At 42.8% G+C, this 25875-nt stretch overlaps 1 protein-coding gene across 2 annotated transcripts in view; it reads left to right on the forward strand.

The window, feature by feature from the left end:
* bmp1a (bone morphogenetic protein 1a) overlaps positions 1-25875 on the forward strand; it is a 29840-nt gene that overhangs the window by 1889 nt on the left and 2076 nt on the right. Inside the window, exons 2-19 of one of the 2 annotated variants that reach the window (XM_085475051.1) lie at positions 8516-8629; positions 11471-11587; positions 12062-12179; positions 13525-13703; positions 13926-14031; positions 18389-18513; positions 20168-20283; positions 20455-20557; positions 20821-20937; positions 21294-21439; positions 21553-21748; positions 21995-22120; positions 23190-23383; positions 23507-23687; positions 23805-23930; positions 24126-24253; positions 24620-24833; positions 25132-25382. In XM_085475051.1, the coding sequence (XP_085331177.1) occupies positions 8516-8629; positions 11471-11587; positions 12062-12179; positions 13525-13703; positions 13926-14031; positions 18389-18513; positions 20168-20283; positions 20455-20557; positions 20821-20937; positions 21294-21439; positions 21553-21748; positions 21995-22120; positions 23190-23383; positions 23507-23687; positions 23805-23930; positions 24126-24253; positions 24620-24833; positions 25132-25382 (2657 nt within the window). The remainder of the gene's footprint in view (positions 1-8515; positions 8630-11470; positions 11588-12061; positions 12180-13524; positions 13704-13925; positions 14032-18388; positions 18514-20167; positions 20284-20454; positions 20558-20820; positions 20938-21293; positions 21440-21552; positions 21749-21994; positions 22121-23189; positions 23384-23506; positions 23688-23804; positions 23931-24125; positions 24254-24619; positions 24834-25131; positions 25383-25875) is intronic. The other variant, XM_085475052.1, reaches the window with a different exon arrangement.

The raw sequence follows: 25875 nt of genomic DNA on the forward strand, positions 1-25875 counted from the left end.
CTGGGATCGCTGTGACACACTAAATTTGAGCTTAATTATTACTTACTTTTTTTTTTTTTTTTTATCAGTTAGACCTGTGTTTACTTTGGGTTACATGTCAAAATGGCTGCTGTGAAAAAGTGCCTGTTTTGGACCCATGTCCTCAGTGAATTTGAACAATGTGACTGTGAGACTTGGCACAGATGGAAAAGCCTACAGGAAGATCAGTTACCAAGTGAAACGCAGGCGCAGCAGAAATCAGGAGGTACTAGCCGTGGTGCCACTAATCAGAGCTGCAGTGGCTGTCCTCCTGAAATGACCCCACGGACACACACACACACACACACACACACACACATGTAAACACACAGTGCTCTGCTTGCACAGTTTGGCTCTGAAAAAACAAAAGGACGGGTGCATCAGAGTTGGCACGGAGATCAGTTTGTGTGACAGCTCTCTAAGGGTATTCCACAATGGTAATTTCTAACTCTCAATTGCTCTCTGACAACAACAACGATAAAAATCACAAGATTAAGCTTAGCTAAGGAGATAAAGAGAAGCCTGATTAATGTTAGGACCCTATTCTTTGGTCAGACCAAGATCTGTTAGTCCAGCTCAGAGTGGGTGCATCCAATATGGACTGCCGTACAGTGGGGAAGGTGGCACTAAAATGACTAAAAAGCCGCCTCGTGAGGATGCTCCCATTCTCCAGAAGCCTGGGAACGGACCAATATTCCAGTAAATGATGATCCAAAACCCTCTGCCAAAATTAAAGTCTCTAGAGAAGAAAAAGAAGAAAGGGGGAAAAAACAGTAAAAACGATGGCCTGTCCAAGTATGTCACTTGACTTGAATCCAGTGCAGCACCTTTTCGGGGGAATTTTAAAGAGAAGCAACAAAAACACCTCAATCAAAGCGGAGCTGGAAATATATCTAAAGAAAGGCAGAATTAGACCTGTTTTTAAAATAGTACATTTAAGTATTTATCTATTTCTTAATTTATCATGAAGCAAATACTTTACTGGTCATGTTCCACAGCGGTGTACATACTTCTGGTTCATCCTTTATATATGTGCTTCTTCTGCCTGTGGTGAGACCTGCATAATTTCCCTCTATATTTGCCAAAGATTATCCGAGTTGTCATTGTAGTCTTTTCTTTTTTTCTTTCTTTGTACTGTGAGCTCACTGTCTTGCCAAATCCCTTTGGGGAAGTTTGAACAGATTGCCTTTTCCATCTGGTAAAAGTATTCAGGTTACAGATACAGAGAGTTGGCTTCAGTCACAATGACCTCTAAAGTCCTGGAAGTGCTTACTGATTTTTAGCATTTGACTGTCTCTGATGTGTCAGACAGTTATACAACAGAGTCCAGTCCTCCTACTTTTAGTTACCCAACTACCCAAAGAAGAGGAGTAAGGATAATCTAAAGACTGCGCTTTGAGAGTGTTGTTGTTGTTGTTGTACATAAACATGACAAAAACAGGCGAGTGAAGTCCAAATGATGAAGATGTTCCTTCCTGTTTTCGCTGTCCTCTTATCTGAGTCATTCAAGTGCTCGTACCGGACCTCTAGTATGGATTAACTGGTAAATGTTGATTCTTGTTGCTGAGCGGTAAACTGACAAAACAATGACAATGTCAGTTCTAGGAAGAAGCAGTTTTTTGTTTTTTAGTTAAATATTGATACAGAAAAGAAAGGTCTCATTGCTTAATAATCCTCAGTCCTGACTGATGTTTATCTGGGTCAGGATGTTATCGTTATTTGTTCTTTGGTTTGTCCAAGGTGTCGTGAGCACGGTTTTGTTTACGGTCCTCTCTGAAGACATGCGCTTTGGAGATGGTCACAAGCATGAACTCCCACTCTTTCGAACCCTCCCAGTCTCCAGCTCTTTCAACACCCACCTGCTTTTCTTCTTCCTACTAAGCAGCAAAATGTCCAAGATCTCCTCCTCACTCCTCCTCACTCAGTTTAATACATCAGAGACGGAGACATTCATTCTAGCAAAAAACCCCAAACAAATAAAACCAGACTTGTCTTTAGGCACCAGCAATGATTTTGTGGATTATTGATTTTTCTCTTATTTTTCCTGAGCCCATCACTATGAGTCAATCTGATCTCTTTCTGTGGCTGGAGGTCAGCATTTTCATGTTATGCTGCTTCCACCCAGGAAAACGCTTACTGTGAGGAGTGTGTGTGCTCGTCCTCTGTAGGGCTGTCCTTGCTTCCACACAGTGAAAGGATTTTCACAAATTACTGCCGGATACATGAAATTGAATGACTCCCATTCAGATTTTTGTAAGCGGGGGTTGGAAATCACATCTCAATATGATGCCATCTCAGTACTTTGACTCCTGATGATAGTGTCGCGCTACAGCTGCTTGACGCGTTCTTCTACGATGGCTCACAACATCAAAGAAGAGGAAATGCGCTCAAAGGCCAGAGGCAGGGATTTACCTGCTCACTGCACTGTGGTGTCTGGGCGTTATCATTCAATTTTATAATTAGTCAATTCAATTATCTCTGCTTTCCCATGCTGCCTGCCATTTTTGTCCCCCCCGGGAGTTTCCTCTTTAAAGCAAGTTTTCTTCCTTTCACTTGGCCCTCCCACTTTACACGCAAGTACCACCATGAGAAGTCATAAAGTAGTGACTGTGGTTAGCCTGGTCAAGTCTGGGAAATGAATTTAATGGGTTTTAATTAAAAAGTTATTTGGCACCAGTGTATCATTGCAGGAGGACTCTCTAGCTGTTGTGCTCTGCTTATTTGCAGTGCTAGTTAGCTGAGACTATTTAACTATCTTCCCTGAATAAGTCAACATTTTATTTTATTTTTTAAGTTTTACACTAACAAAGGTTTAAATGATTCATCTTTAGTCCAGGCAAAAAAAAAAAAAGTATACCGATTTAATCTAGCAGTGCAATAACACTGAAATCAGGCCTTCTATTTAGGAGTTAACCAGTGGAAAATTCCTTAGTTTGCAGAACTCCTAACTTGGCAGCATCCCAGGAAAACATTTAAGACTCTAACAACCCACTGAGATTAGCGCCACTCGTTTTCAAAATGAAAAATGGATGAGAATCAGTCATGCTTTTGTTGTCTTCTCTGCTTAAATGATAATCGGAAAAGTAGTCACTGTCTGAATGCATGCATTCATTCATGAAGCAGACATCTTAATCTATTAAATACTCTGTGACAGCGTAGTCTGAGTGGGCTGACCGTCGTGCACATTAAAACTGCAGCAGGGAGAAATGTACAATGCAATTTTGAAAACAGACAACAGTTCTCCTGCAGCTCTCTCCGCTATGCTCAGAGCGTTGGCACATGCTCACGCGTCATATGGCACGGGTCTAAAATGAAAGCCGCTTTCACACGTGCACTGCAGACATTTATTTTTTCTAACGAGATTAGATTGTTCGACTCCTTTGCTTTGGACATTAATTGGACTTTAGGTGTTAAACGACCTGTGATTGGCAAAAGTCTGCTGCCCCAGCTGGGTTTTTTTACAACTTGAAGGAAGTGCAGGAGTCCAGTTTCCCTCTCAGACCACCAGTTATTATGGATAATTTCCCCAAAGATCTGAAAATAGGTTACCTCAGAAGGCTTCTTTGCTGCTGTGGCCTCATCTGCAGACAGGTCAACCTCTGCACCTCTTCTCATCCACTCACCTATGCAAGTAGTTTTCTTCCATTTCACTCAGACTGGCCAAAACAAGACAGACGGGGTCATTCACCATTTGCCAAGAGAAAGCACGGCAACAAGATTTAGGGCAGGCCGGTCTTACCGTGCCACACTATCCCAGGTGAGGTTAGTGCGACCCATTCATGAAGGGGCCTGGTACGTTCACCCCGGTCTGCTTTCTGCTCATGAAGCATTTGTCGCTATCAACAGAGAGTTGTGTCACCCCTCACCTTTTGGTATCCGACTGTGATTCATTTGAAATGACTTAAGCTGTATGTTTGTGATGCTTTTGCATTTTTGTAAAGATTAACAATCCTGTAGATGTAAAATCAGCTACATGCTGGCATCCCATGTGTAAGGACATTGTGTCTTTTAAAAAATCCAAGTGGCTGGAAAACAGCAGTTCAAAACAGATGCCGCTCATTATCCAGCTCTATCTCCGGCTCCTGCTTTGGGGTGATGGGGCTGCCTTGTTGAACTTCAAGATGAGGCCCTCAAGCAACACTTAAGCAGATGCTTTTCTTTTATCATGGAATGCAGGCCGTATAGCCGAGCCCACACTGAGTGTTTGTTTTTACATTAAAGAGCCCCTGCCACTTCTCTCTCCGCAGGGTTCAAGTGATTAGGGAGCCAATCTATAGGCGTGATCTCAGGGCTTTAGTTTGAACAATATGTTTGTCGTCAGAGCTAAGTAATAACTAATCTTGCATTACAGAAAAGCCAAGGGTGAGTGCAGAGCCTGAATGCTTTGCCAATGCTCACTCAAGTGGCTCAAATGATGCCTAATTGGTCTGGAATGATGAGCAACCTAACAGTTTTTCCTTCATTGTTTAGTTTTCCCGGAACGATTCATCTGTGCTGTGTTGAATTGTTATTGATTTTGTTTTCTCTCTTTCCCCCACCTGTAATGAATACTAAAGGTGTTTTCTTTAACTGCAGATGGTTATTGTTTATTGGAAAGCTATGAGTTAAGGATTACTCCCAGATTAAGTTCACCCACAAGCTCATTTAAACTTTTGTTTGCACATCTGTTCTGAGAAAAACTCACACGAAACGATGTGTTATGCAAAGAGTGGTCTAAACTGAAATATTAAGCCTGGATGGTGAAAATACGTTTTGTCAAAGGTGAGAATCCTTACGGTCTGGCACTGAATTATTCATCTGTGTAAGGAGCTCAAGTAATGGTTGGAGAGCTGGTGAATCATTAGAGGTAGTTTGACTGGTAGCGGGGTATATCAGTAATCAGTGGCGAGGATGAGCTGGGAAATCCAATCTGCTAATGGGCTTGATGGAGTGTGAAATGTTAAAGGGGCGGCAGTCTCTCGCTGTGTGCCCTTTGCAACTGAAGCCCCTCTGTCAATACGATAGACGCTGCAGGGCGATGACAGCAGCTCGGGCTTGATCGCAGCTGTGGGCGACGAGACGTCAGGCTTTTATTGGAAAATAATTGCCTGAATCTCGAGCAGTAGTTTGTTACTTTTGTCAGAAGCTTTCTTCTAATTACACATTTGTTACATTTTTTTGTTTTAAGCGAGCGCAGTGCAAATATGCAGTTTCTTTCTTTCTCCTGCCCTGTGCTCAAATTGCAGTGTTAGAAAATGTCAAGGTAAGCATAAATAACAGCTGGTGTTTTCACAAAGAACAGCTAACTGGCATCACACTCTTCATTCCTTAGTTTGTTTCCTTATTCTTGTTGCACAGACTTTTTTTACCTGACTATTTTTTTGTGTGTATTTCAGTTTCAAACAGCTGCTAAAGAAACAAAAGCTCCTCTTGAGAGGGTTGGGGGGTTTCTACCTGGGAAAACTTAGTGATACACTCATCAGATGGTAATTGCCTTACCTCAATATACCACTGACCTCTATTGGAATTCAAATTGCAGCATTTGTCAGCAAACACAGTGGTGAAAGGCGGTGCCGGGTATTGTGATGCATTCCGTGCTTGCATATTAGCCAAGTTTTTCCCATCTGTAATCACTGGGTCACATACTGGGGGGATGCTGTAAACCGTGTTCTCCCGAGTGGAACTGGCCTTCTAAATATAGGCTGATTTCAGTGTCTGTTTAGGCTTAGTATTGATGTTTGTGCAGGTTTCAGTGGCAGATGTCGTGGTCTGGTATTCACGGAAGGAGATTTATGGGAATAGTCCAGGAGTATTTGACACCATAGAGGTCGAGGCTAGGGCATTACACGAATCAATGGGATTAATTTGATTGAGGTCTCATGTGTAATCTGACTGGATATGCTGATTGATGGGCAGTCCAAGATGAGAAGGATTAGGATGGTTTAGATTAACTTAAAAAAAAAAAAAAAACAGTGATGGGGGAGGTTGGACTTAATCAGATGTCAATTTATTTTTTTCAGTCCATTGATTTAAAGATCGGTCCTGTATTTATGTGTGTTTAAGTTGCATTCTTATGCAAAAGGTGCATGGATTATTGCACAAAAAGAGAAGAGAAAGCACACTGCCTTCACCCAGCTATTCTGCATGGATATTAATATTATTATTCTAGTTGCAGCTGTTGTCAATTAGGTAATGAAAAATGTTTGGAAAGAGATGCAGCACTGTACTCCATGGTGATCACTTGCCATCTGCCGCACTCATTTGGCTGTAACCTGCCATCTCACTGTGTTTGTACTTTGCATCATGTCAGCGCTCTGTTTCCGTGCAAGTTTATCACCTTTCTCCATAGCCTGTCCTCATTCCCAGCCCAGAGTTGTACACAAAAGAATCCTAAAACCCTGTGTCTGTGGATAATTAAAGCCAGGAGACAAGGGGATTAATTCACAATCCCTGAGAGTCTTTCCATAAACCTGCAACAGCGTCTCCAGGACGACTGCTGCGCCTGGGGGAAATGAGTTCATAATGCCACCGGGCTGTGCATTTGCTCACTTCATTCTCCACTGTTGTCTGAGAACAATGACACTGCGGATTAACCGGCCTGTCTCCAGAACAGTTGTGGATGATTGGGACTCGGAGAGCGCAGGGGGTGGGAGAAAGCCCGCACCCCGTTTTTATTTTTTGTTTGTTTTTTTTAAATCGCTGCTTTTCACGTTAGATACCGAAACGTTACACGTGAAAGGACGTGTTGTCCAGTTTTTCTGCTTCAGTAGTGTTTTATACATTGTCTGTGTTGTCTTATGTAACTTGGAAGTATTGTCTGTTCTTTTCAGCACTCGGTTAGTTCAGGGAATCGAATAATCCGAAGATAAAAGTGGGAAAAAAAGTCCTTTTGTTCCACTGCTCAACATCTGGTTGCTGTCCCTTAACAGTAGTGTTTTTGGCAGTGGCTGTCAGCGTGAGTGCTGATTGTGAGAGGTCTGTTTTGTCTCAGATTTGGACAGTTTCTTTTTTTTGTTGTGGTTTTTTTTTGGGTTTTTTTTTTTGACTTGCAGAAATTAGAGGACCTCTGGAATTTATTTTTTTTTGCGTGTCCTGCCATGCCAGCTGTCACAAACGCCTTTTCCTATTGTGCCATTAGCCTCTAATTAAGTCATTCAGCTGTGCATCCTTGTAGGACCTTCAGGGTAAGAAAGAAAAAAACAAAAAACAAAACAGCCTGCATCTACCAGAGCCAGCTCCAGATTGTTTCAATAATACTCCTTTGAATGCCAGAGCCAAGTAGGGGTTTTCTTTTGTGTCTCTATTGTGCTTTCCATCCCTTTCTCTCTTGTCTCAGACCTCAGTAAAACTTTTATACACATACTGGGAAAAAACTGTCATATCTGGCCAAATGTACGTGTTGCATTTAAAGAAACCAAAAATATCCTGAGCTCAGAATGAAACAAAATTAATTTCTTGTGTGTTCTGCGGTAAGGACACCTTGCATTGGGGTGTCAGATTTAAGATCACAGACTAAAACTTCTGACAAACACGCCCGCTATAAATCACTCCCATGTACTCTGCATTTTAAAGGTCCTCTGGGTTTCTTGCCCCCTGAGGGTTTAGTCTCTACCTCCATCACACTAACCCACCAAACAAGCATGCAGAAGGCTGTCATTTTCTTTCTGCTCCACAGCTGCCTTCCCTGTTCTTGTGCCGCCTTCCTCTCTTCCTTCTCAAGTTGTCATGTCCTGGTTAGCGATGGATTACAGTGCAGCCTCTTTGCCTTCTCTAGAAATGGCCCCACTCCACTCCCCATCCCCTCCCAAGTCCTGCATGCAGGCCTGGCTATAAATTCCGGAAACGTGCTGGTGTTAAAAGCCCGTAAAACCAAGCACCCAGTTTCTGCAGAGTGGACTTCTAGCAACGGGAGATTTTTAGTTTAAAAAAAAAAAAAATCTAATAAAGGACATTCTTCATTAAGTGGGACTGTTTAGTTATTTCTCTCTCTCCTTGGCCCCATTAAAGAGCTATTACGTGTTCAAGGTGCCCCATATTACTCGGTCAAGGCAGTGTCGGTGTCTCATTGTAGCATATTTGATAGCTTCCATTAACTATCCAAGTGTGCCACGGCACAGTACGTTATGTTACCTTCCGGACTCGATTCGTTTTCATAAATCATGTCAGTAGGTTATCAAGTTCATGCTCTATGCATTACACAAGTCAGTGTGTTGTTTTTGTTTTCTGTCCTGTAACTGGGTTAATACAAGGCAGCCTTCCTGTTATCTGAACTGACACACTTCTGTTTCACAACTTTACTTGGGTTCCACAATAAAGAGAGTAAACAGAGCCAGAGTCCAGAAAGGAGTGAAGTGTGTGTGTGTCTTCTTAAGAAACTTGCTCAAGAGTTTTTGCTGGACTTCCCAGTCTGAGCAGCAGGAAAAGCTTGAGGCTACAGGACTGTGCAAACGGATGCTTCATATTGTGCGATCGCCTTACACATAGTCTGACATGTGCTGTCTCTGTGTGTCTCTTTCAGCTGCCTTTCTGGGAGACATTGCTCTGGATGAGGAAGACCTGCGATTCTTTAAAGTGGACAGAATAATAGATCTGGCAGCGAGAACCGTCCAGGTTGTTAATCGCACAAATACAGGTAACAACAACAGACAGAAAGACCTCTGAGGTTACAGTATGATGTAAAATGTAGTTATTGTAGCACCAAGGCAAAGCAGATTATATTGTTAGTCTAAATTTGCAACAAAAGAGCTGAAATGAACAAGGTTCCCACATTGTTGGGTGATTATTGCAGACAAAGACGTTGTGCTCCCAACACTACAGCCGTAAAACCGCTCCAACCTCTCGAACTGAGAGTCGGCTCCAGCAGCACCTGCCGGAAGGCAGCTTTGTGTTTTTAATGAGCCCTCTTCAAAATGTTTATGCCTACAACTGTGATGATATCATTACGTTGCTACACCTGTAGCATCATGTTTAAGAATGATTGCTGGGCTTTGTCAGTTTTATGTTCTCCAGTGAAAAGTGCTATTTAATCAACCGCTGTGAGTCAGCCGGGACCAGTGGACTTCGCAATCCTGTAAATTCTGAGCGAACATGAACCAACAAGCATATCCACATCTGTCTGTGCTTGAGCAGTGCTGTTTGTTCGAGTTAATAAGCGCGCCAAGAAAAGCAAACTTTTTTTTTGCGGGGGGGGGGGGGGGGGGATTATGAATACATTTCCAGCAGCTTAAAGTATTCACCGTGTTGGTTTGATTTTTAGTATTTAGTAGTTTTAGTATAAATTTTGACCCAAGGTGGGGAATTAAGATGAGACTCGTGAATCAGAAGCAGGTTGCAAGTTCATCCTCACCTTTTGAATAATTATCTGTGTGCTTGAGCAGTTTAGTTACAGCAAATTCGAGTGTTAAGCAGTGGAAAGGTATAGCTCAAAATAGGAAAACACAGCCGGTATAACTGTGCATTGCACAAGGTGGCTGTTTTCCACCCTGATCAACATTCATTCATAGAAACGCTTGGCGCCTCGGGCTGCACGCATATCAATACCTGCTCACCCTGCACCGGTGTGGATCCTAATTGGCAGTGAAGATAACTTTGATATGTCATTTTTCTCAATTATCATGTCACTTTAGAGGTCAAGTTAAAAGTCTTGGGTACTTTATCTTCAGATTAAAGCCTTGACCTAAAAAAAACACCACCCAGAACATTCCCCGTCTAAATACGGACGAACATGGAAGATTTAATCGTTTTATTTTAATTAACACATCACGCACAAGTTTTTGCCTCCCCAGGACTTCTTATCAGTTAGCTGAGCAGATTTGGCTGTTATCAGCCTTTTCCACAACACATGCACAAGTGTACGTGCTAATTGATCTCGCCAGGCTGCTAAGATTTAGTCCTGCGGACTGAAATTCAACAGAACACATTGTTCCAGCAAATTTAAAAAGCGTGCTGCAATCTACGTCATGCGTGTTAATCAAATATACTAAGAGAAGATGAGCCGAGCCGCACCGTTTCAAGTATAGCTATGAAACAACAACCAGCGCTTGTTTTTGCAGCTTCAGGCCTTCATCGGGGTCACCCAGGTGACGTTTCCCAATAAAGTTTCTAATAATTGTACACCTTGGAAGAAGGTGATGTCTGTTTGTACCTCAACCACAAAGCGCATAGGTCAGTGTGTTAATAGGTGTTTTCTAATAGAAGTGTTACACAATTTTTTTTTAAAATAAAGTTTAGACAAGCACCCTTATATCAAATGGATTCTGCTGGTTTTTGTTAATAGAACTCACAGTGATGACACATTTATTTTACACACCTTTGCTGCAAAATGAAAAACTAAGTGAAATCAGCTTTGGAGCCTTTATCTGGGAACTGTAGACGTTGTCCCAGCTCTCTGTAATACATTAAATGATTTGGCCAAATAAAAGAATAATGTGACAGTACAACAGTTCTTTGTTAAGCTTTACAAACATATGATTGTGTAAGAAAAATGACTTCATCCCAGCGCACGCACTAAATTCACTTGGTGCATATGTTTAATGGGCTTTCTCAGAAGTTTAAGGTCATCAGACTGCTGAAGTTTTCACTCCTACAGATTTCCTCATGTTTGGAGTCACTTCTCCTTTTTTTTTTTTTTTTTTTTTCTTTTTTTTTATAGGGGATTTTGTGTGAAGTTGCAACACACCACATTATCGAGAGTCACATCATCCAGAATTATTAATAATAATTCTGGATGATGTTACAAATACAAGAAAAAACCCCCTGATGGTGTTTGCCGCAGGAATTTAATTGTTTTTTTTTGCTCAATTACGTATAAATCATTGGCACCTTTTGTTTGTTGTTTCTACAAGTTAAATTGGTGTCCTAACGTAGAATGCAAGATCCCAATTAAAACCACAGCAGTAACTGCTTCATCAGATAAATCACTTCCATCTGTATTTCTGCAAATATGCATCATTTAATAGATCGACTGACTAAGCCTACATCCACTTGTGGCTTATTCATCACATGCACTTTGAGCTCATGCTTGTTCTGCAAGTTTATCAAAGTTGAGGTTCGCATAAGGATGTTTCTTTAATAATAATAATAACCAGGTTTAGGTGGGGGCTTAGTCTGTATGGTGGCATTTATGTGAGGATGAGTGACATTAAAATTAATTTGAAAGAAGAAAAGACTCGGCTTTAATAAAAATCCATTCAGCGCACAACGAGAAGTACAGTGTTATTTGAACTGTCTCTTTGATGGAATTAATGTAATTACTTAAATTAGTTTTTTAATAACCAGCCAACATTAATATAACCGGCTTCAAGCCTTGAAGAAAGCCCTTTGGTTTTTGCAAATAAAAAAATGGAATCTATTAAGTAGAAGCATAGCTTGTTATCTCTTTGTGCCAATGTTGGAGGAACGGCTGGGGGTTTTTTTCACCCAGGAATGCTCTGAGTGATCTTTATTTTGTCTCGTGGTTGGTTCAAATCCTCAGGCTCAAACAGTCAAAGCAGGCAAGGTGCACGGCGCAGGAAAAGAGCTGCCACATCCAGACCGGAGCGCATTTGGCCCGACGGCGTCATCCCTTATGTCATCAGTGGAAACTTTAGTGGTAAGTAACATGTAATGTGCTCACGTGTGACCAGATGTGGTAAACATAATTAGCATCATTCATTCCCATTTAAAGTCACAAATCACGGTAAACTATAATCTGTAAAACAATACTAGATGTCTGCAAAGTAAAGTACGTGGTACCCTTCATAGTGTTTTGCTTCTAGAAATAACCGTATTTACTTCTGAGGTCTTGTGCGATCTTGTTACATCGCCTAAAAAATTGTATGCTTGTAGTTGTGCAATTTATTAAAAAGCAAACCAAATATTGAATTCTTGACATGATAAATATAACATTTTGGGACTCTTTAAATTGCGTGTGTGTGATGGTGGTTAACGATGAGAAAGGCACATTTTGAACTTGGTATGACTTTACTTTTAAGCCTCGTCTGTTCACTGTGTTTCTATTCATCTCCATTCTTCCATGAAATGCTGTTGGAGTGCGTTTTCTCACCCTCTCCGACTTCCCTTTCAGGCAGCCAGCGGGCTATATTCCGCCAAGCCATGCGGCACTGGGAAAAGCACACCTGTGTGACCTTTATTGAGAAGACGACTGAGGAAAGCTATATTGTTTTCACCTACCGACCATGTGGGTGAGTCAGTGGGGTTTTAAGCTCCCACGTGTACAGTAGGAGCTGAACAATGGCCTGTTTCTGTTCAGTGTCTGCAGCTAATTATTTAGCGCCCTAATGCTTTTCCTTGCTTCTTGCTCAGCAGAGTTTCTCCATTGTTCATCCTCTCCTTGCAGTCTCTCTGCAGTCAGTAGGAATTGTTTTGGGTTTGGGTGTTTTTGTTTTGTTTTTCTGCCCCCCTGCCATCCCTTAAAGCGCAAACCATTCGGTGGGCAGGAATTTCCTGTGCCTGATCATCACACTGCATCAGTCACTGAGTGCTTAAATCATACCCGGTGTGCAGGACAGGGCACGAGGGAGAGACTTCCTTTGCCTGTTTGCTGCACTCTGCTGAAAGTCGGGCTCGGTGTCCACTCAGCATTTCTCTTTAAACAGATACGCAGGGGAAGTGCTGGTGGTGGCTCTCGTTGCTAAGCGACTATTGACAACCTGTTTGGATGTGCAGGGCTCTTTCTTTGTAAGCCGTCGTGAAACAGTTTTTCATTAAAACATTTGGTGTTGAAGAATGCAAATCCATTTAGGATTTTGAGAAAAGGAAGTCAGAGTTGTTAAAGAGGTTTCCAGGGAACATATCAACCTCTCAGATTTAGTCCACAAGCCGGATACCATCATGTCATTACTCAAATGTACCCCTCCTGCTGATTTATATCATTCAGTACCAACAGGAAAAAGGATGCAACTCATGAAACTTTTTCTAGCCAACTGTTAAAAGCCATTTTTAGCCCAGTTGCTGGCCTCTGGAGCAACAACGATGACATTATCCGCACAGGCAGCAGCGGTTAGCAGTGGGAACGCTTGACTCTGCTGCATATTCAGCAGGCCCCCATCTGTCCTGTGCAAAGTTCAAGGCGTGTCTCAGGAGAGCCTGACTTGGCTCGCTGTAATTAGAGAGCGGCTGTCTGGCCCACAGGGCCATTATGTGTGTGCCCATCCTGCAGGCTCCCACACTCAACCTTTCATGTCACATCGAGATGGAGCGCTGCAGCCAGCTTCCTCAGTTACTCTCAGCGTTTCCACTAGCAGACAGCTGAATGAATGTCACTCCTGTATGTGTCGACTATAAAACAGAGCAGAGATTCTGAGGTGATTTCTTTTCTAGTTTTATTATATACATAAGCAGCATTTTGAGATAGATAGAGTCAGAGATGCATTCCTTTTTCTCTCTTTGCTAACCTCGTTTTTTTCCACTCACTACTTTTTTTCTTTCTTTTTTTTAAATGAAGTGAAGCATAAAGTCTAGTCTCTGTGTTTTGACTTACACACTGCCTGCCTGTGTTTCCATGTGTGTCTGCCTGCTGATTCATAGGTGTTGCTCCTATGTGGGTCGCCGCGGAGGGGGCCCCCAGGCCATATCCATAGGGAAAAACTGTGACAAGTTTGGCATTGTGGTGCACGAATTAGGTCATGTTATTGGGTTCTGGCACGAACACACACGACCCGACCGAGATGATCACGTCAGCATTATCAGGGACAACATTCAACCAGGTAAGACCTCAGGTTTCTCCGAGATCCCCCAGCAATAATGTGTGTAAGTGAAAGACGGAGACAGAGAGTTAGATAAAATATTAAGAGTCACACATTTATTCACACACTCTGAGCTAAGAATAAAACGCCACAAACTTGCAGAAGTGTTTTCATGAACCTAATCCTGAGAGTCTATATTTACGCCTGACGTAAGGGTTCGGTCTGAATTTTTCTCTTTTACAGGACAGGAATATAACTTTTTGAAGATGGAGCCAGGAGAGGTGGACTCTTTAGGAGAAGTCTATGACTTTGACAGTATCATGCATTACGCCAGGAATACATTCTCCAGGTAGGAGCCAAACCCAAAGTTCAACTCCATAAGCCCCAGACATGAGAACTAGTCTAAGAGCGAGTCAGACTGAACCATTTCCAACTTTGGTCTCATCTCGTTTTCCATTTCCATGTTTCATGACTGCACTGGTGTGTAATGCTCCAGGTTTGTGTCTGCGAGCAGCCGCTCAGTAATGTGGCACAAATCCCAATTCTTGTAGGAAGAAATAAATTAAAAAAACACGTATTTACTTCTTTACTAGAAAGTCCAGTAGAGATCAGTGCAGCTGTACAAGCTCATCATATTAAACTCTATATTAAATGTACACACCAGACCAGCACATGCAACCTGATCTACAGAAATCTACAGCAGTGGCATATTTGTTCTTAACAAGAAATTGCTAAAAAAATTTCAAAGCTTGCTGTTGATTTAGTGTCTTTTGTCACTAAGTGCAAAAATAAACCGATTTCTACCCGATATCTTTTGGCATGACATTTTAAAAGAAATAAATTAATAAATCCTCACATTGCATTGAGCCTAAAGTCAACTGGAGAAGTAGTACTATGATTTTTAAGTGATATTTGGACAAGGTTAGGTTACCTGCTGGTGTACTGGGAGTCGTATATCAGGTAAATGGAGGAAACTAAGAAGAACTTGGATGCCAGGTTCCATTTCAGACCGTGACTGGGTCTCTTTGGACTGGTCTGTGGTCTTTGTTTATAGGGTTTACCTGTAAACGGTATCATTTACACTTCTCGCTTTAATTTTGGCATTTGCCGGATTAGCAGTATGACAATAGACACATTGTAACTCTAAATAAGAAAAGTGAGATGTGAATTTTTGCAGGCGTAGTAAAAGTGTTTGTCTGGGATATACTCGCTCTTTCACACTGCCTGTTTTAAATTAAGGCTCCTTTGTTTGGTTCCTGCTGTTTTTTCCTGCAGTAGCAGCCCCAATAAAGCAGCTAGCTCAGCAACAGTAGCCCTGCCTCATCACAACAGCATTTATGGACACCACCTTCAAGGTTGTGTGAAGCTTCTCGTAAAGGGTTTCATCCATAAACCACCTCATTATGGTCCTAAGAGTTCTTTGAAAAGATTTTCATGGTGGGACAAATGATGTCACCCAAGGTTACTGCAGAGACCTATATTCTGGAGTGGAACATTTTGGCATCTTCACAGCACTTTGGTGTTATGACTACCTCCAAACTGAATGTCTTCACACACCTAGCAGCATTTTTTTAATCCCTAAATAATCTACATAGGATAAAAAATGCAAATGTTTTCCTTTTTAATGCTTTACAAACTAAATAGTCACATGATTTGAAATTTGTGCGTCATAGACTTGGGACAGTAACGTCAGTACAAAGAACTGCAGAGGACCAGCTGAAATTTTGGCATTAAATCTTCCAGAAACTTGTTGCTTAGAAAAACATGCGCTTGTAAAAGAGGAACTGTTTGTATTCTTAGTGATACTTAAATTTGTCATCGGCTGACCTCATTCTTCACTCCCTGTTGTATTCTATGGGAAGGCCTGCCAGATGTTGTGCTGTTGCTTAGCACATCACTGGTTAGCTACAGTGTTGGATGAAGGATCCATCTAAGGCGGGTGGGGGGAAAAAAAGGTACATGACTAACACAAGGCAGCCTGGTTTCTTGACCTAGTCATCAGGGACTGTGGTTAATTTCAAGTATTTTTACCATCTGGATGACTACAAAGCCAGAATAGAGGAACTAGGAGTATTTGACTCTTTCAGCTGCTGATTCATTATTGTAATTCCAAAAGCAGCACTACACTCACTGCAAGTGGCTTCAAGACAACTTGGCAGTATATGTTAAATTATTTTTGAAAGCTGTTACAACCCAGGTTTGCAGGCATGTGAATATCATGGCCATCTCCTAATGTCATGTGCGGGATATGATACTAGTTTAGTGTGTAGAACTGTCCCTCCATCTACCAGACAGCCTTCAGTCACTCAGTATGGGTGTAAATTGATCTCTGGGCACCTAAAGTTAAAGCAAAAAAAACAAGTAAGCGCAGACTATAATCATTACTACCTCCGCCTGATATAAGAACCAGCTGTTAGCCCTTCCCTCAGCTTTGCACATGCATATATTTTTATATTTCCCACCACTGGCTCTCCCATGCCCGAGGTTACAGTCTAAGAGTTGTGGCCTCTTCCCAGATAGCTGCCATGCTCTCGCAACAAACAGACAGTGGGGAGTAAATCTTTGTCTAAACAGAGGCTGAGGCTGGATGTAGGCCAGTATGCAGAAATTCCTGCCTGGCCCCGTGCATCCAAACTGTAGGTTGTTAATGCACTTCACGCCGAGCGGAGATGAATTACTGCTGCTTTTCCAGTGTTTGTTAGTGTACAGAAAAAGACTGCAGAACAGAGACAAAGGGGAAGAGAGACATTTGTACTCCTTCTCCATGCAAACAACAAACTTTTGTCTTGTCTTAGCTTCCAGGTTTACAGGAAACAAAGCCCACTACTTCCATGGAATTGAGGTTTTAAAGAGGGAATGGTTTTTATCTTGTATTGGATTTCAGTCAGGTCAGCACATGTCCATTTAGCTGTGGTCACTCCCAGGTCATCATTTGGACTTAGGCTCTTAATCTTATAAATTTGTAGTATGTTCTACAGCTGGCTGCACAATGGGGTATATTTATGTGAGGTAATCCACCCTGATCTGTTTTCAGTCCAACTCTGACTCTGTTCCTATACAAACTCCTCTGATCCAAAAAGGCTGCTTAGAAATGAGAAGCGGTGGCTGTCACTGCCGGGGAATGTTTCACAGAGCTGTATTAGCAGACGAGGGGCTCCTGTTGGCTTTTCACAAGTCATTCCAAGCACTTTCTCTTCAGCGCTGATTGGCTGATTTACCTGTGCCAGTGTCATTCTTTGTCGGTCCATTGTTGGCCGGTGTGTTTGCTCTGTGTTTTACAGTAAATCACCGTGGGAAGCCAGGGCCTTTGCCGCGGGTGTTGTTCGGAAGATTTCATGGCCTGTCTTGATGTTTTGCCGTGTCTCCTGGGGACAAGCAGGGCTGATCCCTTGCTTTTTGTCTCGGGTGTGTTACCCGACCCATGGCTCTGCCTTCCCCCTCCTTTTGCTCGAGAGATTTTTTTTTTATTTTTATTTTTTTTAGGACGAGTGTGTGGAGCAGTGCCAGCTCAAATAGAGATCTGCCAGTGTCCCCTTTTGTCTTTTCTGACACCGACTGGAGTGGCATTGTTTTGTTTTAATTTTTTTTTTTTTCTTCAGCAGCCAGCATACGGGCTCCTGGAAGCTCGCAGACAGGCAGAGCCTAAACTGTTAGCTCAGGCTGCTCTGTTTGCACATGCCTGGCGTTGATAGGCATGTCACCATGGGAACAGCCAGGGAGCCAGACCATTTCTTGCCAATACTTACAGAAAAATGAAGATGATAAACTAGCAAAGTGTCAAGTGAGGCAGCTTTGTAAAAAGGAGTCTTTCTGGACTAACTGTTCTGTCCTGTCTCATTTTTAACATTTGCAGATGTTTTATCTAATTTTATTTATCTTTATAGTTTTCATTTTGGATGTTTATCAAGAATGTGGCTGATGTTCATTTCCCTGCCTCCGCGGCTTATGGAATTTATTTTGAACTCCCAGTAACTCTGGAGAAGGGCTTAAGCTCTTAGGTGTGTGTGTGTGTGTGTGTGTGTGTGTGTGTGTGTGTGTGTGTGTGTGTGTGTGTGTGTGTGTGTGTGTGTGTGTGTGTGTGTGTGTGTGTGTGCGTGCGTGCGTGCGTGTGTGTGTGCAAAGGATGATATCTGAGCATTAACCTCTGAAATGGACTGTGTGACCTCAACCTTAAAGAAAGACTGAAATTCAACAGCAGTCCCATATCAAAGAGATGAGTAGATCTGAAAGAACTGCAGAGTAGCACCAGATGCAGGGAGATTCAAAGCCCAGGCGCACACATGTGGACACTGAATGTTCAGTATGCTGAGTAAAAGTGCAGGAAACATTTTCAGATGGTATCGTAATTTTAATGAACCTCATTAGAGAGTGAGCAAGGGTCAAACAGTAAAGTATGTCAAAGCATATACTGACTGGTTACGCTATCAAAAGTGGGGATATTCATAGATAAGAGGTTTGATGTTCATCTTAATTAGGTCGTTTCTTACTGTACAAGCAGCTGGGTCTTTATCTTAATGAAAACCCTCTTGTGTCCACATGGGTGTGGGTGAGCAACAGCTGGTTAAAGACAAATAAATTCTGATGGCATCTCATTACAAGCCTTTTACTTTTTTCTGATATCCTGCAGACTGCAGGAGGGTGCGCATGCAGTTGGGGTTTTATGCAACATTAACATCAGTCTCTCTCTTTCTCTCTCTGAATTACAGAGGCATCTTCCTGGACACCATCCTGCCACGCTACGATGTGAACGGCGTGCGACCACCCATTGGCCAAAGAACCAGACTTAGCAAAGGGGATATTGCACAGGCACGCAAACTCTACAAGTGCTCCAGTAAGGCCAAAATGACAGCTCTTGTCTGCTATGGGGTTTTTCTTGTCTATTTTTGAACGTATGCATAGCACAACCCTGAGAAAGAAGGAAAGAGAGGAAGAGAGAGGTCTGTAACTTCTCCTGGCCTCCGCAGATGCAGCTTACGCTGTGCACATCGGCGATTGATGTGGTGCGGTTCCTTAGCTATAGCGTACCAGACTCCCAAGCAGGGAGGAGTGTAAACACTACCCAGGGACAGGAAGTTAGTCAGTCTGTTTTCCCAGATAGATGCAAAAGAACAGCTGTTCTTCTAAAGACAATAACCGAAATGACTGTACAAGCTGTGATGTGCAGACACGCGTGTTTACTCCCAACAATGTAAACCACGTGGCTATACACTAAGGAGAGTTATGTAATCCTGGTACTTTTCTGAAGCTCTCTGTGTGTTTATGCTTCCAGAGGAGAGAGAATCTGATGCTGTTGAAGTAAACACAATTTATAGCCTTAGCAGATGTACGTTGAAGAGCAGCCTTCTGCTGAATGCATTTGGTGTCAGACAGTTAATTGCAGGTAAAGCTGGGACAGCTGAGCAGTCAGTTTCAATGAGTAAACATAGTGCTTGGTCACCACAGTGGATCATCCAGTGTGGTTTCAGGGCAGAGGTGGAAGTTTTAAATGTATCTACGTGCATCACTGCAAGTGCTCTGTCTCTTTCATCATGGCAATCGCTGTCTCCTGAGGAAGACTGGATGATGTGGCACGTGCTGTGGGGGGATGAGGTAGTGAGTCTCTCCATGTGTTCTTGGAAAAACCAAAAAATTCTTAAAGAGCCATGGATCTCCCATTCATGCAGCATTCCTAGGAGTGTTTGTCATCCCAAATGTGTGTTGGTTAATGGCTCAGGATTGGCAGAGCTCCGCACAAAGTGTTATTTCACACAGCTTGAAGCTCGGGGCTCGTCGGTTTCTCGCTTTGAACGCAAACAGGCAAGGAGAGTGTTTTCTTAACTCTTACTAAATGAAGTTCAAGGTAAAAGAACAAAAACCCAAGGGTGATTGTAAATGCTTACACGCCACCCAAGACGGACAGCTGAAGATGCCAATCTAGCCTTCTATTATTTCCTCGTGCCTTAATCAAAGGCATCTTTCCCCCAGTTGGCTGGAGCCTCACGCACTCATTCTTCTAGGCTGCATATTGTTTTGGACTCAGTCATCGCACACTTAGTTTTGCCAATCAAACTAAAGGTTGTTTCTGTTTTGTTTTTTGTTTTTTTTCACTGGCAACACGTACATAATGCATCACATCCTCCAGAGGGCCGGGTTATTTATAGTGGGCCAGGTTTATTTTCAGAAGATGCTCAGAGAAAGTGTCTCACACTCTCTTGTTTCCTTTGTGTGATCATCATCTGGAGTAGGTGGGGGAGGGGATGGGTGAGATGAGGGGTTGTGGCTGAATATTATCAGCAGATGTGCCTTTGAACATGAAAGCACTGCCCTTTTCTTCACATTGAGTGTTATAATTCCAGCATCAAGCATCTGTCTCCGCAGCCGCAAGTTTCAGAGGATCTACTTCAGAGCTGTTGTGTTTTTTTTAGTAGCTTAGGTGATTTCAGACAGAGACTGACTGGCAGAGCATCGGGTCTGATGTGCAGTTGTGCGTTTGTCTCTGTGCACAGGATGTGGAGACAGCCTGCAGGACAGCAGCGGGAATTTTTCCTCTCCTGGATTCCCAAATGGATACTCGGCCTACATGCACTGCATCTGGAGAATATCAGTCACACCGGGGGAAAAGGTACGAGCTTACGGAAAGTGTCTGATCTTTGCTTAAAGGCACCTCAAATCAAATCTCTGGCTCCTTCATGTTGATGCAGTTTATTGGTTTCATCATATTTATCTGAGATTTAGCAATATGTGACCTTTGCCCCCTGCTGTCCCAATAATGGGTTTTTATTTTTTTATTAAGATCATTTTGAACTTCACCTCCATGGATTTGTACAGGAGTCACTTGTGTTGGTATGACCACGTGGAGATCAGAGATGGATACTGGAGGAAGGCACCACTTAAAGGTCAGTTTTAACTGAATTCAGAGAGCAGCTAACGAACAACAAACCTCCAGATGTCTCCTGGTCAACTTTTGTGTAAGGGAAAAAAAATTAAAAGACATTCAGTTTCAGAAAACAACTGCTGCAAGTGAAAGCTGGGTGCAGTCTTTGGTGGATGCAGTGTGCTTCGTGTGAAGTTCTGTAGAGCTCTGGAGACAGATTTCTGCCAGTACTGCGGATGTTGTGAGGTTCAAATGTTTGATTTTATGTTTTCACCTGTGACCCAGGTCGTTTCTGTGGCGATAAGCTGCCCGAGCCGATCATCTCCATTGACAGCCGCCTGTGGATTGAGTTCCGCAGCAGCAGTAACTGGGTGGGAAAAGGTTTCTCTGCTGTTTATGAAGGTGAGCACTCATTTTCTTCCATGCATGCTGAACGCAGGGTCGGATCACACATCCAACAATATGTGTAGAGGCTGTAGCAAAAAAAACCCCAAAAAAACCCTTTTTGGCTCTCCTACTGCTGATGTGTCAGGCATTTTATGCTGCATTAATCAGATCTTGGCCAGGTTTCACATTCAGCTCTATTGTTTGCAGACCGTGCAAAGGGATGATGTATGTGTGTGAGTGTGAAGGCATTCAGTTAATCCCCAATGCATAAATCAGTGAATCAGCAGTGAGCACCTTATTTTTTTCCCAAAGGAAAATACTGATGATATAGCAATGAAATAGCTCAGTGTTGTTTTTACTGTCACATGCAGCCATCTGTGGCGGGGAGGTGAAGAAGGACAATGGCCAGATCCAGTCTCCCAACTACCCCGATGACTACAGGCCAAACAAAGTGTGCGTGTGGAAGATTTCTGTCGCTCAGGGCTTCCACGTAGGCCTCACCTTCCAGTCTTTTGAGGTAAGACACCAATGCATTTTTAATGTTTTTAACAGAATAGTGTTCATGCTTTCTTCTGGATTTCATGACTAATTTTTCCCCTTTTTGACACCAAATCTTCTGCTTTTCTTTAGATTGAGAGACACGACAGCTGTGCATATGACTATCTAGAAGTGCGCGATGGGATTTCTGAAAACAGCCCTCTGCTGGGCCGCTTCTGCGGCTATGACAAGCCAGATGACATAAAAACGAGCTCAAACCATCTGTGGATGAAATTTGTCTCAGATGGCTCTGTCAACAAGGCCGGCTTTGCTGCAAACTTCTTCAAAGGTGAACTTTTTAAGTGCTGACAACATCTAGGAGAGAATGTCAGCATCTGAATTAAAGCATGTTCCAACATTCACTCTGTAGGTCATGACCTTTTTAAATTTTCTTTCATATATCCTTGTTCTTCTTGCACCTTTGCGTTCTGTGCGACCCTCTTTGCCCGACTCTGCTGTTGTTTTGGAGGGTTTTCTCTCGTAAGCCACTGAGCCAGGGGGGCCAGCTAAAAGGGCCATATCTTTGTGTGTTCAGAGATGGATGAGTGCTCCAAGCCGGACAACGGTCGCTGTGAGCAACGCTGTGTCAACACACTAGGCAGCTACAAGTGTGCCTGTGACCCAGGCTATGAGCTGGCTGCTGACAAGCGCAGCTGTGAGGGTAAGTACAGGGAGAAAAGTCACCAGCCCTGCTCACCATGTCATTTACATGCTAAAGCACTTTACACAGTTAGCCACCCAAATACAATAAGTACAGTCAGTCCTGCTCCTAACAGCCAGCATTAATAGTGGTGCTGGCCAGCCACGGCCTTTTCTGATTTGTGTTACAACAATGAAAGCTTTATTTTACCTCAAATTATATGTTGTTGTTTAAGACCCAACTGCTAGCACACACAGCTGCACAACATTACCATTTAATCCCTTTCTGCCTCTACAGGAAGTCAGCCAGCTACCCATCTCTTTGCTGTGTGTACAAATATTTCGCTGATGTTGAATTAACGGGGCCTGAAATTAAAGACGGACACATTAAAATGAATTAAAAATGCACATAACTGAATGTAGTTCTCTTATTAATGTGTTAATATTAAAATAATGCATATTAGAAAGGATATACATTCATGGTGTACGTGCAATATTTCCACATGAAGCTTGCAGACAGTTTTTTTTTTTGTTTTGTTTTTTTAGCACTAACCCCCTGTTATGTTTTAGATGACTGATGCACTCGTATACGCAAATATTCAATTTCTTGCTTCAGTAAACTTCAGGGTTCAGGCTTTACATGGTTAAAATACATTTTTTATATTTTAAACCTGCGTTTAAATTGAGTTAAAATGATCCCTAAAACCTGTGCTTATATAGATATCTGTTAGATATTGTGCACTATTATTATTTCTGGATTTCAACACAGTCCATGTGTCAGCACAGCTTTTTGTTTTACTTAGTTAATGACTGACGGAATTAACTAAGAATAGCCAAGTGATCTAATGAGTATCACCAGCTGCTGCTGTTGTGTTATATCCTGCGTTGCTACTACAAAGCTTTGGCAGAAAGGTCAGGCAGTAATCACATTTTTCCGAGGGTTGTTATGTTCAAAGGAAATCTCAGATGGCAGCGTAACATTTGGAACCAATCCTTGAGAAATATACAGTGATATCATGTATTTATTTATTTTTGTGTGTGGACACCTGCACGCATATCAAGCTGCTTATTTTTCTGTCTTTTGTGTCCAGCTGCTTGTGGAGGTTTCATCACCAAGCTGAACGGTTCGATAACCAGTCCAGGCTGGCCCCGAGAGTACCCCCCAAACAAGAACTGCATCTGGCAGCTGGTTGCCCCCACGCAGTACCGTATCACTCTGCTCTTTGACGTCTTCGAGACTGAGGGCAATGATGTGAGATTTGGGGTTATGTTAAATGAACAATGGGTGGGTTTGTTCTATACTTTTGCTCCTTGTCACTGCGACGCATCTCTCCTTAATCATAGCAAATGAAGCATTTCTCTCCTCCTTGAGTTTTGTAATTTAAACCAAATAACACGTCCTGTGCAGGTTTGTAAGTACGACTACGTGGAGGTACGCAGCGGGCTGTCGGCCGACTCGAAGCTACACGGGAAGTTCTGTGGGGCAGAGAAACCAGAAGCTATCACTTCGCAGTACAACAACATGCGCATCGAGTTCAAATCCGACAACACTGTGTCCAAAAAGGGATTTAAAGCGCAGTTCTTCTCAGGTAAGTCTTCTGGCAGGGTTCTGCACGGTCTCTGCTTTCACTCACTCAGATCTGCAACCTGTCAAGTCTTCAAAGCGAGCAGTCGTCAGCGTTGTTGTGTCCTCTGTGGTCCTGCAGATAAGGACGAGTGCTCCAAGGAGAACGGTGGCTGTCAGCATGAGTGCGTCAACACCTTTGGGAGCTACAGCTGTCAGTGTAGGAGTGGTTTTGTGCTGCATGAGAACAGACACGACTGCAAAGAAGGTATTGCACATAACATTTTTTTGTCTTTTGTCTTTTTGAATAGATCTATCTACTCGTCTTCTTCTTAGATTTTGGTGAGAGCGATAAACAGTCTGAGTGCAGTGCTTGAGCCCATTGTAGATTAGCCTGACGCAGAGCACCATGTCGACATTTTATCTCTTTCTTTCTTTCTTTTTTTTCTTTTTTTTTTTGCAGCTGGTTGTGATCACACTGTGAATAGTGTGAGCGGCATTATTACCAGCCCCAACTGGCCAGATAAATACCCCAGCAAAAAGGCATGCACCTGGGTGCTCACCACCACTCCAGGTCACCGCATCAAAATCGTACGTGCCACAACCTCCTGCTTGTCAGTCATTTATTTATTTGTTAGCAGCTTTATCTGCATAATTGAATTGCTAAATCCGCTGAGGACATCTGTGTTTACTGTGCTCATGTCAGAAACTGTTATGGCCTTCCTAATGATGATGTGTGGCTCCCCCTTCTGTTATTATTTTTGCATTTTTGCCCACTGTGCCACAGATATAGAGTCTGTTATTTGCTGAAACAATGTCGTGCGTTGATCTTCCGTGTGCCGAGTTAATTAAGTTCTTATCTTCTAGAAATATTCCCTTACTATCTCGCTAAAAGACAAAGGGCTTTAATGTCTAAGCCTTATCATTCGAGTTGATCTTCCTCTTCATTTCTAACAGGCCTTCAATGAGATTGACATGGAGGCCCACCTGGAGTGTGCCTATGACCACATTGACATTTATGACGGGCGCGATGGAAAAGCGCAGAAACTGGGTCGTTTCTGTGGGACTAAGAAGCCTCCACCCATCACATCCAGCGGCAACAAGTTGTTCATTCGCTTCTTCTCTGATAACTCTGTGCAGAAAAAAGGCTTTGAGGCTTCCCATACTGCGGGTGAGAGTTATATTACAGCATTCAGGGGTTTTTCTCCTAAAAAAAACAGTGTACAGTTTCACATCGGTTTTTGTTATTTTTAAGTCAATTAGTCATATCAAACCTCATGAAGGGCTTTAGATGTTCTTCCAGGATTTGTAGGTCAATGTTCACCACCCTGTCTCAAAATGGGATGATTCAGACCATGTTCTCCTTTTGTAACAGGATGACTCTAGACACAAAAGCACAGCTGGCCCTGATTCCCATCAGCCCACTTCTTTTTCTCTGCAAAAATGCTTAACTCAACTTTTCTGTTCAGAGTGTGGAGGTCAACTAAAGGCGGAAGTCAAAACCAAGGACCTGTTCTCCCATGCCCAGTTTGGAGACAATAACTACCCCGGAGCCTCTGACTGCGAGTGGGTGATTTCGGCGGAGAAAGGCTACGGCGTGGAGCTCATCTTCCAGACCTTTGAGATCGAAGAAGAGGCGGACTGCGGCTACGATTACATGGAGCTCTTCGATGGCCCTGACACAAAGTCTCCACGGCTGGGACGTTACTGTGGCTCAGGGGTAAGAACATTATCCAATAATTCTCTGAGATTCTTTTTTGGGTAACTCCTTCTGCAGAGAAGCACCGTGACTGCCCGGATGTAATTATCAGGGAGTTGTTGGAATTATTAATCCTGTCAAAACTGATCCTGTCGCCTGTAATGGGGTGACTTTTCTGACCCGGCCTGGGGATTTTGATTCTGGCTTTAAGCCAGCGGGCTCCTCCTGAGTTTAGGAGTGCTGCTTGGGAGGTGGCTACAGGTCAACATAGCTGGTCACTCCCTGGGTGTCGCTGGACTCTCTGGCACTTACTTCCAGCGGTGAAATAATCAGCCGATGGAGGCTGCAGCTGGTCTATGAAACAATGAGTCCTGTGGGGAATAGTAACTCGAGTTTCATCAGGTTAGAGAACAGCTTGATTTCATTTACAAGATTTTCTAATAAGCTTTGGCCTCTTATTCACGCACATTCTTATGAGTCATTCGCTGTAGGGGACGTAACACCCCGGGTTCCT

The sequence above is a fragment of the Copadichromis virginalis genome, linkage group LG12 (assembly GCF_057382275.1).
Source record: "Copadichromis virginalis isolate Kocher_CV1m ecotype Utaka linkage group LG12, C_Virginalis_male_GT1.1, whole genome shotgun sequence".
Classification (NCBI taxonomy): domain Eukaryota; kingdom Metazoa; phylum Chordata; class Actinopteri; order Cichliformes; family Cichlidae; genus Copadichromis; species Copadichromis virginalis.